Source organism: Rattus norvegicus, chromosome 1 (genome assembly GCF_036323735.1).
Source record: "Rattus norvegicus strain BN/NHsdMcwi chromosome 1, GRCr8, whole genome shotgun sequence".
Lineage (NCBI taxonomy): Eukaryota > Metazoa > Chordata > Mammalia > Rodentia > Muridae > Rattus > Rattus norvegicus.
Window position 1 is genome coordinate 163156038 of NC_086019.1, and position 14921 is coordinate 163170958.

Here is a 14921-nt window from a genome sequence, read left to right on the forward strand (position 1 = left end):
GCCCAAAAGGTCAGAGGTTCCCCTAAGTACTCCCAGCCTGCACTTCCTCTGGGCTCAGTTTTCACAGACCCAAGTCACCGGAGTTTTGTGTCTCCTGTCCTTTTGCTGTGGGGTCTGCTTGTTAATTTGCGGGAGCTCTTTGTAGATTTGCGAAGCTGACCCTTTGGTTGATGAATTGCAGATAATTTTACCTAGTTCATCCTTCATCTTTTGATTTTGTTTATTGTGTTTGTGCTGTAGGGTTTTTTTTTAATTCTGAAAATAATATACTTATATCTGGCTGGGTACAATTATTACTCCTTCAGTGCCAGCACTCGGGAGGCAGAGGCAAGTAGACCGCCATGTGTTTGAGGCCAACCTGGTCTACAAACGAGTTTCAGGATATAAACAAACAACCCTTGAGTCTATCATCTCTTTATGGCCCTTGGATTTGGGTCAGACTTAGAAGGGTCCTTCTCACTCCAAGATGCTGTGAGGATATTTTATGATATCATTTGATTATATCACAATAATCAGCATTGATAGCATTGCTTCCTTGACATTTAAATGTTCATTAATCTTTTGGAAGTTATTTTGGGCCCCGGTACGATCTTCCCAGGCTCACAGATGCTTCCCAGTATCCCCAGCGGTCTCCCCTCTGCATCAGAGATGCCTTTATGCTCCTTTAATGCCTTCGGATCTCTTTCTGAACATGCTTTCATTTATCCCTCTGGTCTTTTGCCAGGGTCATATTGCTTTGAAGATGTCAGTTTTATGGGACATTTTAATTCTGGTCTGTATTTAGAGTCCCTGGTTCCCCTGAGTCCCAAGGAGGGGACAGCAGAAAGGCTTGGGAATGGGCAGGGAGGTGAGTACTGCGGCCCAGAGCTCTGGCCTGTGAGGGGCCTGGGAGGTGGGGAAAGTCCGGCATTTTAGGGAACTGCTTTGTGGCAAACAGAAGGCCCCTCTGTAAAATGACTTTTGTGCCCAGCCACCACTCAGAGCCATCTCAAATACCTCTTCTGAGGGATGCTGTGCTCTGAGCACTCTACCCTGCTCCTGCCTATGCTCCTAATTCCCCCACCCCAGGGAGGCAGCAGCTGGGGTTCAAGGTTTATACCCAGGAGGGTTCTATCAACCACCCAGGCTGAAGCCCAGAAAGAAGCCGGTTCTTCCCGGCCGCAGGAGGTGCAGATGAGCTGGACTGGGGTCTTCTGAGTCCCCGACTGTAAACCCAGCCTGTTCTACAGACGCTGGTGCTCATGACAGTTCTTTCTGGCACCAGTTTCTGTCTTTCTAGCTGCGCTCTAAAAAGGCACATTTGACCGGCAGCAGTGGTATCCCAGCACTTGGGGGGAAGAGGCAGGAGGATTTCTGAGTTGGAGGCCAGCCTGGTCTACAGAGCAAGTTCAGGACAGCCAGGGCTACATGGAGAAATCCTGTCCCAAAAAAAAAAAAAAAAAAAAGGAGGAGGAGGAAGAGGAGGAAGAGGAGGAAAGGAAGGAAGGGAGGGAGGCAGGGAGGGAGGAAGGAAGGAAAGAAAAGGAAGGCACATTGAGAACTTCCAGAATGCCAGATGCCCTCTTTGTCATAATAGCATTAAGCAACATTTATTGAGTACTTGGTGTCCTTTTCCTCTCTGTCCCCCTTTCAGTTATAATTATTCAAAATGGCAGCACTTGAATCTCCTATTCACTTCCTTTTGGTGACAGCCACTGTGCAAAGCACCTTACATGCATGTTCTTATTTATGCCTCAAACCCCTTCCTGGAAGGCATTCATCACCATCCCTATATCCCTGCCCAGGGCTGTTCCCTGAGGGTATTACCCTCCTCCGGTGCAGCAGGGTTTGACCCAGGGGTGTGACTCAGGTGTAGAGACCCAAGACTCTGCCCAGAGGCTGACCAATCTACAGGGCTGGATTCCAACTCTCCTTGGGTCTCTCAGCACACAGGCAAAAATGAATGTATGAATGAATGAATGAATGAATGAATGAGTGGATTCCTCCCTTGCCACCGTGAGTCATAGCCCAGAAGAACAGAAATGCCAAGGCTACACCAGGTCTACCCCAGGCCTTCAGATGGATCCTTCCACATTAGGTTTGGGAGGGGTCACAATGTTGCAAGCCTTTGCTATTCCTGTAGCTGAATGACACCGTGGGGAAGAGTCCCTTCCTGAACATTTCAATAATGCTAGCCTGCATGATGAGTACCACAGCAGCGACTATAAAACTGTGATGGAATTTTAATTGTATTAGGATTATGGGGAATCAGTTTTATTGCAAGGACTTCCGCTGTCGGCCTCCTATTGTAATAAGATGTCTTCAGAAAGAGCTCCTTAGAGTCCCCCCTCACCCCACCACCACCCCATCTCATAGCACCACAGATAGGGGCCTTTGTTAATGAGGGAAGAGCCTGGACCATGAAGAATTCTAGGACTCCAGAGAGGACTGAAGCAGGGAACCCTGGCTTAGTCTTACTTAGTTTGGCGTTTTGGGTGCCGGTCACCACAGATCTTTGTCCCTGAAGGCACCTCAATGCCCACCACAGCTGTGCCCCACACTTCCAGTGGAACGTATTAGGAGCTGGGCTGGGGATGTAACTCGGTTGGTAGTGTCTATCTAGCATGGACAAAACTCTGGGTTCAGTCCCCAGCATAGCATAAACTGGGCTTGCTAATGCACATCTGTAATCCTAGCCCTGGGGAAGCAGCAGAGGGATCGGGAGACCAAGGCTACACCAGACCTGATGTCAAGGCAAAGCAGCCAAATGCAGGAGACCTAGACACCCAGTTCAGCAGACAACAGCGTGAGCTGAGCTTGCCTCAGTGAGGGCTCTTGCTGTAGTAGCCTCTGGTGTGAGCCCAGCCCCTCCCACTGCACAGTTCACAGGCTCCTGCCCTGGTAGAGGCCCCTTCTTTTCCACTCTCCTCTCATCTTGTCTCCATCTTCCCCTCTCTTTCTCCATGTCTCTTTCCTCTGAGATCTGCCTACCTTCCAGCCTCTGTCTCTGGCTGGCCTCTCACCATCCACACTGCCTTCAGCTCATCCCACATCCTCTTCCCTTCCTCTTCCTGCTCTTCCTCCTCATCCTTTTTTGTTTCTGCTTTTCTGTTGTTTGTTTTGTTTTGAGACAGGGTTTCTCTGTATAGCCCTGGCTATCCTGGAAATCACTCTATAGACCAGGCTAGCCTCGAACTCACAGAGATCCACCAGCCTCTACCTCCCAAGTGCTGGGATTAAAGGCGCTGTTCTGCCACTGCCCGGCCTGTGTGCATTTCTGCTTTCTTTCTCCTCCTCCTCTTCCCAGACAGAGGTTCCCCTCATTCTTGCCCTGACCCTTTGTCTGGTACTTTCCTCTCCAGATGGGGCTGGTGGTCATCTTGGCCTCCACAGTGGTGGCCATGTCTGCAGTGGCCCAGCTATGGGAGGATGAGTGGGAGGTGCTGCTGATCTCCCTGCAGGTGAGTAAGGTGGGCGAGGGACAGGGATGTTGCCTCCCCCAGGACCCTCACGACAGGCAGAGCCTTTATCACTCCTCTTTCTCCGCACCAAGGTGCAGAGGAACAGGCAGGGGTCTGCATAGCAGGCTTCCCAGTGTCCTCAACTGGCAAATGGACATAGGATTGACTGCCTGTCTTGTAGGTAGAGATGGTCAGCAGCATGCTGGTGACCTGAGGGTCTGAACCTGCCTTTGAGTCCCTGGTCCCTCCTGCCTCTCTTCACACCCAGGGCACAGCACCATTCCTGCATATAGGGGCCCTGGTGGCCATCACTGCGCTCTCTTGGATCGTGGCCGGACAGTTCGCCCGTGCAGAGCGCTCTTGTGAGTACCCCCTAGAGGGCCCACCTGTCCTGACCTCCATGAATCCCAAGGCAAGCTTAGACTGTCCCCACTGGGACTCTACTTGGGTGGTCTGGGTGTGAGGTGGGCCATCAGGGGCTGGCTCCAGGCCATTTGTTGATGCTACCAGAGGATGCTCTGGATTCTTGCCCTGGGTTCCCATGTCTTCATGTACATGTATGCATAAGTTATAAGTGGGGTTCACTTCCTGTCAGAGCGAGGGCCACTCCACAGAACACCAAGTCCTGATTCCAGTCTGGCTGGCTAGGCATGGTTGGGCCTGGTGAGAGACACACAGTGGCTCATGGGATGTTCCTACTGCCCGTGTCTGCAGCCTCTCAGCTTACAATTCTTTGTACCTTCTTCGCCGTGGTCTTCACCTTCTACCTGGTCCCTCTCACCATCTCCTCTCCCTGCATCATGGAGAAAAAAGACCTGGGCCCCAAACCTGCCCTCATCGGCCACCGAGGGGCTCCCATGGTAAGTACCCCCGGAGGGTGGAATGGGGCAACAGCCGTTGCAGGAGAGGAGCCCGTGGGAAGTGAACGTCCTGTCTGTGCCAGCACAGAAGGACTTCCTGGTTGAGACAAGCTGGGGTTTAAACCACCACCAGCCTTCCTGCCTCTGCCTCCTGAGTGCTGGGATCACAGGCATATGCCACCATGATCAGGACATAAGGACTTAAAAAAAACAAACAGCAGGCTAGGGAGATAGCTCTGCAGGGAAAGCACTTGCCATGAGAGCCTGGCATGAGTTTAATCCCTGCAACCGAAATAAAGACAAAGGAGAGGATGTCCTGTGAGTTCTGCATGTGCACTGAAGCTTGCGTGTGCATACTCATACACACATGCACATGCGCATACACGTACACACACACGTACACACACATGCACACACACACATGTACATACACACACACGTACACACACAGATACACAGTGATAATTATAGCACCAAATTGACAATGTTTAAAACTATTTTCACTTTTATGTGTATGGTTGCTTTGCCTGACACCAGGGAGGCCATAAAAGGGCGTCAGATCCCCTGGGACTGAATGGAATTACAGATGGTTGTGAACTGCCATGCAGGTGCTGGGAATCAAACCCAGGTCTACTGGAAGAGCAGCCAGAGCCGTCTCCCCAGCCCCCAAATTAATAATTATCTAATATGACCTAATATCATAGTTATTTTCTTTTGTCTCCAAAAATATCTTTTTGTCGAGCAGACTTTTAAAATCACCATCCAAATGACCTCATGTAGCCCATCTGCCTGACACATGTCTCCCGAGTGCCACTTTGTCTGTGACAGCCCCTCCCCCGTCTCCTCTGTGCTATTTATCTGTTGATGAAGCTGTCTCTAGGCAGCCTCTCAAGCTGTGCGTCTGGCTGCTCCATCCTGTGGTGGCTTGCACATTATATCTGTCGTCCTGTCTTTGAGGCAGGGTCTCAGTGTGCAGCCCAGAATAGCCTGGAACTCACAAAGCATCTGTCTGGCCCTCCGGAGCGTTAAGGTTACAGGTGTGTGCCACCGTGCCTGGTCGTGGTGTTCATTTTATGTTTATTTTTTTTAACCTGACACAGGAAAAATGGTGCACATTTGCAGGTCTCAGTGTTGTTCTTAAATGTGTGTACACCAGAGTGATTCACCTGTCACCTCACACACTGCTTCATCGTAGTGGAAACATCCAGAGTCCTCTCCTCTGCCTGTTTCAAAATGCACAGGAAGTTACCACAGCCACCCTATTGCTGTAGAATGCTAGAACCCATTCACATTGCCCATCATCTCTACCTGGTAACCAGCCCTCCCACTCCTAGCCTCTGTTGATCACTACTCTGCTCTTTTCTCCTGTGAAGTCAACTTTAAACAACAACAAACAAGTCTCAAACGCTTTTTTTTTTAAAAAAAAATGTGGCATTTTGAAACTTACACCTCAGGACACGTGTGGAGAACCAGCAGACACTCTGTAGGTGTCAGTTTCCTCATACCATGCATGCAGTCCTGGGAATTAAACTCAGGTTGTCAGGTTTGGCAGCAAGAACCTTTACCTACTAAGCCATCTTGCAAATGTTTTAGTGCTGTTTTGGCAGCGGGGGCAGGGGGGAGCCAGTACTCTCTCCATGTCACTGTGAATAATTGTGTCCAGGGTCACCAAATGTGTGTTCCTGAGGGCTTCTCAAATCATTGTCAGCCTTTCGAGTTGCCTGGTCTAAATCCAATCTCTGGTTTGGCCCTGGCCTCTAGTGGTAGGAAGAGGTATGGCACTTTACTCTGCACGGCACCAAAGGAGACTCTCAGCTCACTGCCCACCTAAATACCCACAGAGAACAGTGATCCCATATCCTCAGAGGTCAGAAGGGGAGGTGGGTCCTTAGGAGGGAGGATTCACCCAGGGTTACAAAGCAGGCTCATGCAGCCCAGTGGCTGGAACCAACCTTCTGGGTGGTGGTCTGCTGTAGGGTTGCAAACGTATTAAGTTGGGCGTCAGATATTAACTTTAGTCTGTGGACCAGTGTGGTGATGGAGAGAATGTTGTCACTGCTATAGAGATGGAACTACCATACCACAGCAACCCCATGCTCTCTCCTCCCCCTCCAGAATCTCCACCTGGCCTGGGCTCTGAGATTAATCCAGAAGGGACCAAGCACTCAGTTTCTGCCTAAGGCTTCCCAGGGCCACAGGCCTGTGGAAAAGGCTATTTGCTTCCAGGGTCTCGTTCAGTGCCTATAATATGGCTAGGGCAATATGGTCAGAGTTATAATTTGCTAAGTCCTAGCTGTGTCAGGCATTCATATGAGTCCGTACTTAACACACTGCCTGCCTCTTCACCCCTCCAAACCTCTGTGAAGTATGCATATCATAACAAATGAAAGAATGGGACCTTGAAGCAGCTATGTGGGTGCCGGGGTTCCCATAGCAACTCCACAAAGGAGCCAGAATGAGAGGCAGACCTCCCAGCAGGAGAGACTTCCCACTGTCTGGGGAAGGGTCATCAACCAGACCCTAGCTCTGCCCTCACTTGTCTTTCCTCTCCAGCTGGCTCCAGAACACACACTGATGTCCTTCCGGAAGGCCCTGGAGCAGAAGCTGTATGGGCTGCAAGCTGACATCACCATCAGGTTAGCATGTTGGAGAAGGGTGGAGGCCATCCCCAACCCAACCCCACCTCTGCATATGGGTCTCCTTATAAAACCTGCCCCTGCCTTGGTGATGGGGGTGGGGTGGGTGGAAGTTTGGATGCTCCACAACAGGCCAGACACCTTTTAGTGCAAATGAGGTTTGTGCCAGACTCCAGAGTAGAGAGAACAGACTCTTGTTCAGGTAGGGTTTAGGTGTAGGGACTTAGAACCCTGCCACAGACACAGTGGAAAATTACATCTGTGAGTCTCTGCCGGGTAGAGTACTAAATGAAGCAGGCAGGGACGGAGAAATGCAATGGTTGCTAGATAGAAGAAGCCAGGCAGTGGTGGCTCATGCCTTTAATCCCAGTACTCTGGAGACAGGCAGGCAGATCTCTGTGAGTTCCAGGACAGCCAAGGCTACACAGAGAAATCCCACCTCAAAACAAAACAAAAACGAACAAAAAACTTAAAAATAAAAACCATATAGAAGTGAAGTGCACATTTCCATCTCTAGATACAGCATATGTGTTAGTATGAATGTCGCCGGGGGAAACCCATCCCTACCTTTCAAAAGTTACCCTGAGGAGAAGAGAAGCCAGGGTCACCAAATACTACTCCACGGGGTGTACAATATATAGCTTTACCACGTGCGTGAGGTTACCACTCCTGGTGTAGACAGCATAGATTAAACTCCCCGCACCACTCTGAAGGAGCTGATAAAATGCCTTGAGGATCAGGGAGTGAGGGAGCCCTTTATTATTCTACACCGAGGAGCTCTGTGAGCTGTGGCCAGCCCTGGGACGAGGGAAGTGTGTGGACTTTGTCTGAGGGGCCTGTGCTGGCACTGTTATCAATGTGGCATTTCAAGGACTTGGCTGGAGGCCAGGTTCCACCATATAGTGGCCTTGAACCTTGGGCTAAATGCTTCCTGCTTAGCCTCAGTTTCCCCATTATCAAGCAAAGCAGTACTTACCTTCTATTGTTGCTAAGTGCACAGACCCACTTTCCCCAGCCCTCCCCACCTTAGCAGTCTTCCCCACTTGACCTCCATAGAGAGCCTAGGATTTGTCCCTTGAACCCTTTGAGGTCCCCACTGGCCCCGGCGGGTGGGGAGGATGGGGAGTCTGTAGCTGAGATGGGAACAGAGCAGCTGTGTCCTTTGAGAGTGGGGAGTAGGGGGGTGGTGATGGGGGGCCAGGTGACATCTCCAAGTGGATGGTGACAATGGCCCTCTCCTGCAGCCTGGATGGTGTGCCCTTTCTCATGCATGACACTACCCTGAGGCGGACCACCAATGTGGAGCAGGTGTTCCCGGAGCTTGCCCGAAGGCCTGCTGCCATGCTCAACTGGACTTCTCTGCAGAGGCTCAATGCCGGCCAGTGGTTCCTCAAGGTTTGCCTGTACCTGGGCCTGCCCTAGGCATGGGAGACATTGAAGGCTCCTAAAGAAGGAGGCAGGTGGCCTTCAGCTCAGATGACCCTAACTAGGCTAGCCAGTGACCCCCTCGGGGCTTGTACGTCTGGACCCCGTAGCTGTCGCTGCTTGTTTGGGGTCTCTGGTGATTGGCTTTCTCTCTCCAGGATGCTGATCCTTAATAGGCTTGTTGAAGCTGTAGATAGAGGGCTGGGGATATAGCTCCTTTGGCAGAATGCTTGCCAGGTGTGCCCTGGGATTATCCCCTAGCCCCACATAAACCTAATGGGGTAGCATAATCCCAGCAATTGAGATAGAGGTAAAGAGGAACAATTCAAGGTCATCTTTGACTACAGAATGGACTCAAGGCCACGCTGGGCTGGCTCTAAGCAAAGGATTCACTTGGGAAGCAAGGGAGGGGCTGGGCCAGAGAGGGGGTCATAGAGGCAAATGTTAGGCACCCCTAAGACGCCTGCTGGGCCACAGTGATCAATTGCCCAACATAATTTCGGTCACTGTCAGCCCTGGGTCTCCCTGCCCCATTGCCAGGAAGGCGTTTGAAAGCTCCGAAGAACTAATGATAGCATGTGTATGTCCCTGTTTCTGCCAGACTGACCCCTTCTGGACAGCCAGCTCCCTGTCACCCTCCGACCACAGGGAGGTTGAGAACCAGTCCATCTGCAGCCTGGCAGAGCTCCTGGAGCTAGCCAAAGGCAACGCTACTCTGCTGCTCAACCTTCGGGACCCACCCCATGATCACCCGTACCGTGGCAGCTTCCTCAACATCACACTGGAGGCCGTGCTCCGTTCAGGCTTTCCACAGCACCAGGTGAAGTCCAGTGGAGGACCCCGGCTTAGCCCCCTGCAACAAGACCTGTTCCCTTTCCCAGACTTCAGTTTCCCTGTTGGCGAAACACGGCTGTGTGCACCTTATTTTCCTGACTGGCCCATTGTGGGGACAACCAATCCTTTGAATCTCTCAGAGGAGGGTGGTGGCCCATGTTCTCTGGTTACCTGAGTGGGATCTGGCCCAAATCACTGTGGTGTGACCGTTTGGGAACCTGATGCCACTCTGTGACACACAGTTCTCTAGGTGCTATTGTCTGTGGTCAGAGGAGGGGAGTGTGGAGTTGTTTATCTTGTCTTGACCAGGCAAGCTGCCCGAGTTGCTCTCTACGGGCTCCACTGCTACAGACAGTCCCCTCTTTGATCCTTGAAGGGTTTAGCAGATCTAGGGTCCCTCTCCCTGAATCTGGAGATGAGAGGTCTGACTGGCCTGACCACCCTGTCTCCTGCCGGCAGGTCATGTGGCTGTTTAACAGGCAGAGGCCTTTGGTACGGAAGATGGCTCCTGGCTTCCAGCAAACATCTGGGTCTAAAGAAGCCATCGCCAGCCTACGGAGAGGTCACATCCAGAAGCTCAACCTCCACTATACTCAGGTGTCCCACCAGGAGCTCAGGTGCCTGCCCTATGCCACCCAGAGTGGCCCTGGAGGAGGGAGGGACTGTGTATCTCCCAGTTCAACCCTCCACAAGCCCATGTGGGCACAGGGCAGAGTACACAGGGAGCCTGGGCACACAGGGTTTGGAAGTGAGAAGCACTGAGCAGAGCTGGGCTTGCCTGAGTGTAAACCCCCTGGACACAAAGATACTTTCCTCCCGGGGTGGCTATGAAGGTGTCTGGCTACCAGGGGGTGCTCCTCCAGAGTCACTAAAAACCTCTGTCCCCTGCCCAGGGACTATGCATCCTGGAACCTGAGTGTAAACCTCTACACTGTCAATGCCCCGTGGCTCTTCTCCCTGCTGTGGTGTGCCGGGGTCCCCTCTGTCACTTCCGACAACTCCCATACCCTTTCTCGGGTGCCTTCTCCACTCTGGATCATGGTGAGTTGGAGATTGTGAGACCTGGGGACATATAGGGGTTGATGAGGAGGACTATCAGTTACCTGTGGGGTTCTCCCCAGAGAGAATCTGGGGCATCAGGGGTTGGTGGCATCCATGGTGTATGTATGTGGGTGGGGGGCAGAGGAGTAGGCTAAGACAGAATGGAATTGTCACAGCTTCTGGGGTCTGCATTGAAGTGCTAGGGACCCTGGGCCTGACCCACAGGAAAGATCACATTGCCTAGGATTCTCAAGAAGCTAACAGTTTCCTGGGTCACAGGTTCCTCCTAAGATTCCCAGGAAGAGGTTGGAGGACAGGGCAGGTCTACTCAGAGGCCTGTGAGGAGTGTGTGGGGATCAGTCTTGGGGCATCTGAGACCAGCTGAGCTCCCGTTCCTGCCCCTGAGATAACCCTGGGAATGAAGCAGAGGCTCCTTGCCATGTCCCCAAGGACACAAAGACAGGTAGAAGGCTCCATAGCTAAGAGGGTTGCAGTGTTGGTAAGTCAGCTACATTACTGAGGGTTTCATGGAAGAGAGGTGTGTGCAAGGCCAGAAGAGGGCCGTAGTCATGGAGAGGCTATGGAGACCGTGAGCTTCAGACTCATACAACAACTTATCATGCACCCTGCCAGGCCTGAAAGACCCTGCTTTCCAGCTTCCATCTGCCCATGGTCCTTAAACACCTCCTCTAAGGTGACACGAAATAAGCAATAGCAGGAGCAGAAGAGTGCAGAAGTGTTCGGGCCCAGGAGTTGATGGAGAGAAGAAAGTGCCCCCCTATTAGTCTAAGGATACTGAGCTACATATGTGGGCTTTCGTCTTCCCCCCAGGCCTTGTGATCAGTGTCCTACTGCCTCACACAGGTGCCCCAGACCTAATTGTAGGGTCATATGTCTGTCTGCTTGGCACATGGTATCTTACATGACATGAATCATCATTTGGCACTTGCCTTGAGCTTCTGTAGGCTTATACACACCTGAGTTTCATCATACCCCTCTACACTGAATACACACATACCCATAAATACACACATACACATATACACACACATACACAAACACACACATACACATAAATACACACATACACATATACATACATATACATATACACACACTCATACACACACATACACAAACACACACATACACATAAATACACATATACACACATACACAAGCACACACATGCACATAAATACACACTCATACACACACACAAACATACACATACACACACATACACATACACAAACACAGACATACACATAAATACACACATACACATACACACACATACACACAAACACACATACACACACATACACATACACACACATACACAAACACACACATACACATAAATACACACATACACATAAATACACACATACACATATACACACATACACATATACACACATACACACATACATACTCATACATGTATCAATGCATCCATATTTGCATACACACATACACACATACATGCACTCATACACACACACACACACACTCAATGATGCACACACATACACAAACACACACACATACAGGCACGAATGCATACATGTTTGCATACACATACATATATACATACATATACATACATACACACATACATACACATACATACACACACACACACACACACACACACACACACACACACACACAACCCACTATGCCCAGAGCCCACTCTTGTGAAATAAAACAGTGAGGAGCCTCCTCCTTTGCCCATCCTCGTAAGAGGTTCCCCAGTATGTGGCCCCTTGTTATAGATGAGCTGTGACTGGAAGTCGCTCTTGGGTCATCTCTCCACAGCCCCCAGATGAGTACTGCCTCATGTGGGTCACTGCTGACCTGATCTCCTTCAGCCTCATCATTGGCATCTTCGTGCTCCAGAAGTGAGTAGACCCCAACACCTCCATAACCTGCCTACCCCAGCAGGCCCAGCTCCACCCTCAGCAGAAGCCAGATGGCCTCTAGAATGAGCTCCCAGCTCAGGGCTCAGAGCCAAACCTTGCTCTGATCTGCTGTGTGGTATCTGGTGGATGTTGCCCCCTCTGTGGCCATTCTGCCCACCGTGAACCAGCACAAGCGTTCACTCCTAGTAGGGCGGAGTGCTACTCTGCCAGCTGAAACCCCTCACACCCTTTAAGACAGCTGGCATGAGGCTGTCATGGGTGGAATGGGTGGTCTGGGGAGGGGAAGATAATGGGCCAGCCTGGGGCCCTAGGCAACCAGGAACCAAGGGGCTGGGGTTGGCTCTTGACTGACGTTCTCTCTCTGTCCCATCCTGCTCTGATGGCGCATGTCCCTCCTCTCTCCCCTCCCCCTCTCTGCTGCACTCTGGCATCTCACAGCTATCACTTGATCAGGTAATTCTGGTGTGCTCCCCTCCTGCTCCTCTCTCCCCTCTGGCCACTCCCTTTCCAGGTCTGTCTGAAAAGCTGCTGTGCACCGAGCCCTAAGCCTGGGTCACCCTTGCCCGGTTCTGCCTGAAGCGCAGGCCCTCCTTCCCGTCCCCCTCCGCCTTCCTTTCCACTCCTTCTTTTTCTTTCTTTCTTTTTTTTTTTCCTTTGAGACAAAGTCTCACCTTGTAGCCCAGGCTGTCCTCCCACCTCTGATCCTCCTGCCTCAGCCTCCTGAGTGCCAGGATTTCTTCTTCCTGTCTGGCTATGTGTGCTGTACTTTTCGGTCCCTACTGCAGTGTCTACAGGTGTAGACCAGGGTTTTCTTGGTGGGTGTTGACCCAGTTTCCCTCCACCTCAGTGTATCCCCTGGGGAGAGGGCTCCCCAAGTCCAGCACTCAGGGGGCCCTTTGCCACCAGCGCAAAGCCCAGATTTCTGTTTCTCTCCTGCTCCATTGGCTCCTGTCTCTTGGGCCTCCCTTCCCAGAGGCTGTTTCTTTGTGTCTCTCCTACAGCCAGTCCTTTTTGCTATCTACATCCAAACCCTCGCTCCTTTCTCCTTTCCTTTCCCCTGGGGAGACTGATCCCACCCTCAACCCCCGGTGGCTTTCCTGACCCTGATGTACCTGGCTGTAGAGACCCTGGACTGATACTTTCCCCCAGTGGGTTCTAACATGAATTCTTAGATGAGACCTTAGTATTAGGGATGGTCAGGTATCTTAAGACCTGCTGGGTCAGGCAGCTTTGTTGACCAGCTTCTAGGTCTGAGCCTAAGAGAACCTAGACCTTGACTACAGGACTGAACTCTGGGCAGGAAGTTGAGCTCATGCATCCTTTTTCCATTTGCAGAGTCCACAGGGGCTGCCTGTGTGGTACCGAGCCCATCAGACCCAGACCCAGCAGAGGAGGGTCAGGAATAGCCAGAGAGAGGAGAGGGGCCATGGAGATAAATCAGGAGACAGATACTTTCTCTGTGGGCCTCATCCTTTCATTCATTGATTCAACAAGCACTTGCCTAACCTCACGACATGCCCGGCATTGGGGCTGGTGCTGAGGGCTGGCCAAGGAGCCAGAGGAACAAGCACTGCCCTCAAGAATTGGCCAAGCACTGGCCCAACCAAGGCACAGTGCCTTCCCCTCCAGCCTCCTGCTTCCCCCACTGTCTGCCTGTCCTACTACCCTGTCTGTCCATTTCTGCTGTGTCAGCCCATCTATAACCTCACAATGAGTTTTATATGGAGTCTTAGTTGCCTCCAGTCACAGCAGGGATCCATCTCTGGGGAATCAGGGGTGCTTATTTCTAAGCAGATAACTACAAACCACGTTCCTCTAACATCTTTGTCTGTGGACCTGTGAGGACCAGTCCTAACAACCTCACCATCACTGACTTCTTCGGCCCCTTCTGGTTTAGCTCAGCCTGTTGTGTTAGTTGGTTTATAGGAGGTCATCAGAGTCATATCTGCTAAGCTCTTTCCTCCCAAGACTGTCCCATTCAAAGAGAGCCAGGGAATAACATATAAAACTGCCTTTCGGGGTTGGGGATTTAGCTCAGTGGTAGAGCGCTTGCCTAGCAACCGCAAGGCCCTGGGTTCGGTCCACAGCTCCGAAAAAAAGAAAAAAAGAAAAAAACCACCTGCCTTTCAGGGCCAGGGTGGCTGGTGAAGGAGGGGGAAGAGAGGCAGGAGAGCCAAGGCTAGAATCAGTAGACTACCCATCTCTGGGCCTCAGTTTCCCCATTTGTATCATGAGTCTCTCAGGCCACATCAGGAGAGGCTCTGGAAACGGGCAGGGTCTCTGCTCCTGGGAGGCTGAGGAGGACCTAATGCCCACTGGGCCGTCTCTGCAGGTGGCGCCTGGGTGGTATACGGAGTTACAACCCAGAGCAGATCATGCTGAGTGCCGCCGTACGCCGGACCAGCCGGGATGTCAGCATCATGAAAGAGAAACTCATCTTCTCAGGTGACAGCCTGCGTGGGCCCCGGATTAAGTGGCACACATGTAACATACAAGGACAGGTGGATGTATCCTCTCTCGAGGTTCACACCCACGCACACACGAGTGTCCACATCACACAACTCCAGATCCTGGGGCGCAGCATTAGCCCTTGGTTGGTGAGCGAACGTGACAAGCTGGAGTGTGGGGTAACCCTACACAGATCTTTTAAACCCTGTTTAAAAGCCCAACGCCTTTCCTTGGTTCACACATGACTTCCACAAGTGACAACTGTGCTCTTTTCAGTGACATTACCAGTCTATGAAGGTAGCTGTAAAG

At 51.5% G+C, this 14921-nt stretch overlaps 1 protein-coding gene across 6 annotated transcripts in view; it reads left to right on the forward strand.

The window, feature by feature from the left end:
* The window catches only part of Gdpd5 (glycerophosphodiester phosphodiesterase domain containing 5), an 81716-nt gene that overhangs the window by 64194 nt on the left and 2601 nt on the right, over positions 1-14921 (forward strand). For 3 of the 6 annotated variants that reach the window (XM_006229814.5, XM_017590190.3, XM_017590191.3), the window contains 11 exons: positions 3342-3440; positions 3709-3802; positions 4155-4300; positions 6854-6936; positions 8181-8331; positions 8963-9181; positions 9655-9812; positions 10089-10236; positions 12061-12143; positions 12603-12617; positions 14497-14609. In XM_006229814.5, the coding sequence (XP_006229876.1) occupies positions 3342-3440; positions 3709-3802; positions 4155-4300; positions 6854-6936; positions 8181-8331; positions 8963-9181; positions 9655-9812; positions 10089-10236; positions 12061-12143; positions 12603-12617; positions 14497-14609 (1309 nt within the window). The remainder of the gene's footprint in view (positions 1-3341; positions 3441-3708; positions 3803-4154; positions 4301-6853; positions 6937-8180; positions 8332-8962; positions 9182-9654; positions 9813-10088; positions 10237-12060; positions 12144-12602; positions 12618-14496; positions 14610-14921) is intronic. The other 3 variants (NM_001109152.2, XM_006229817.5, XM_063271255.1) reach the window with 1 other exon arrangement.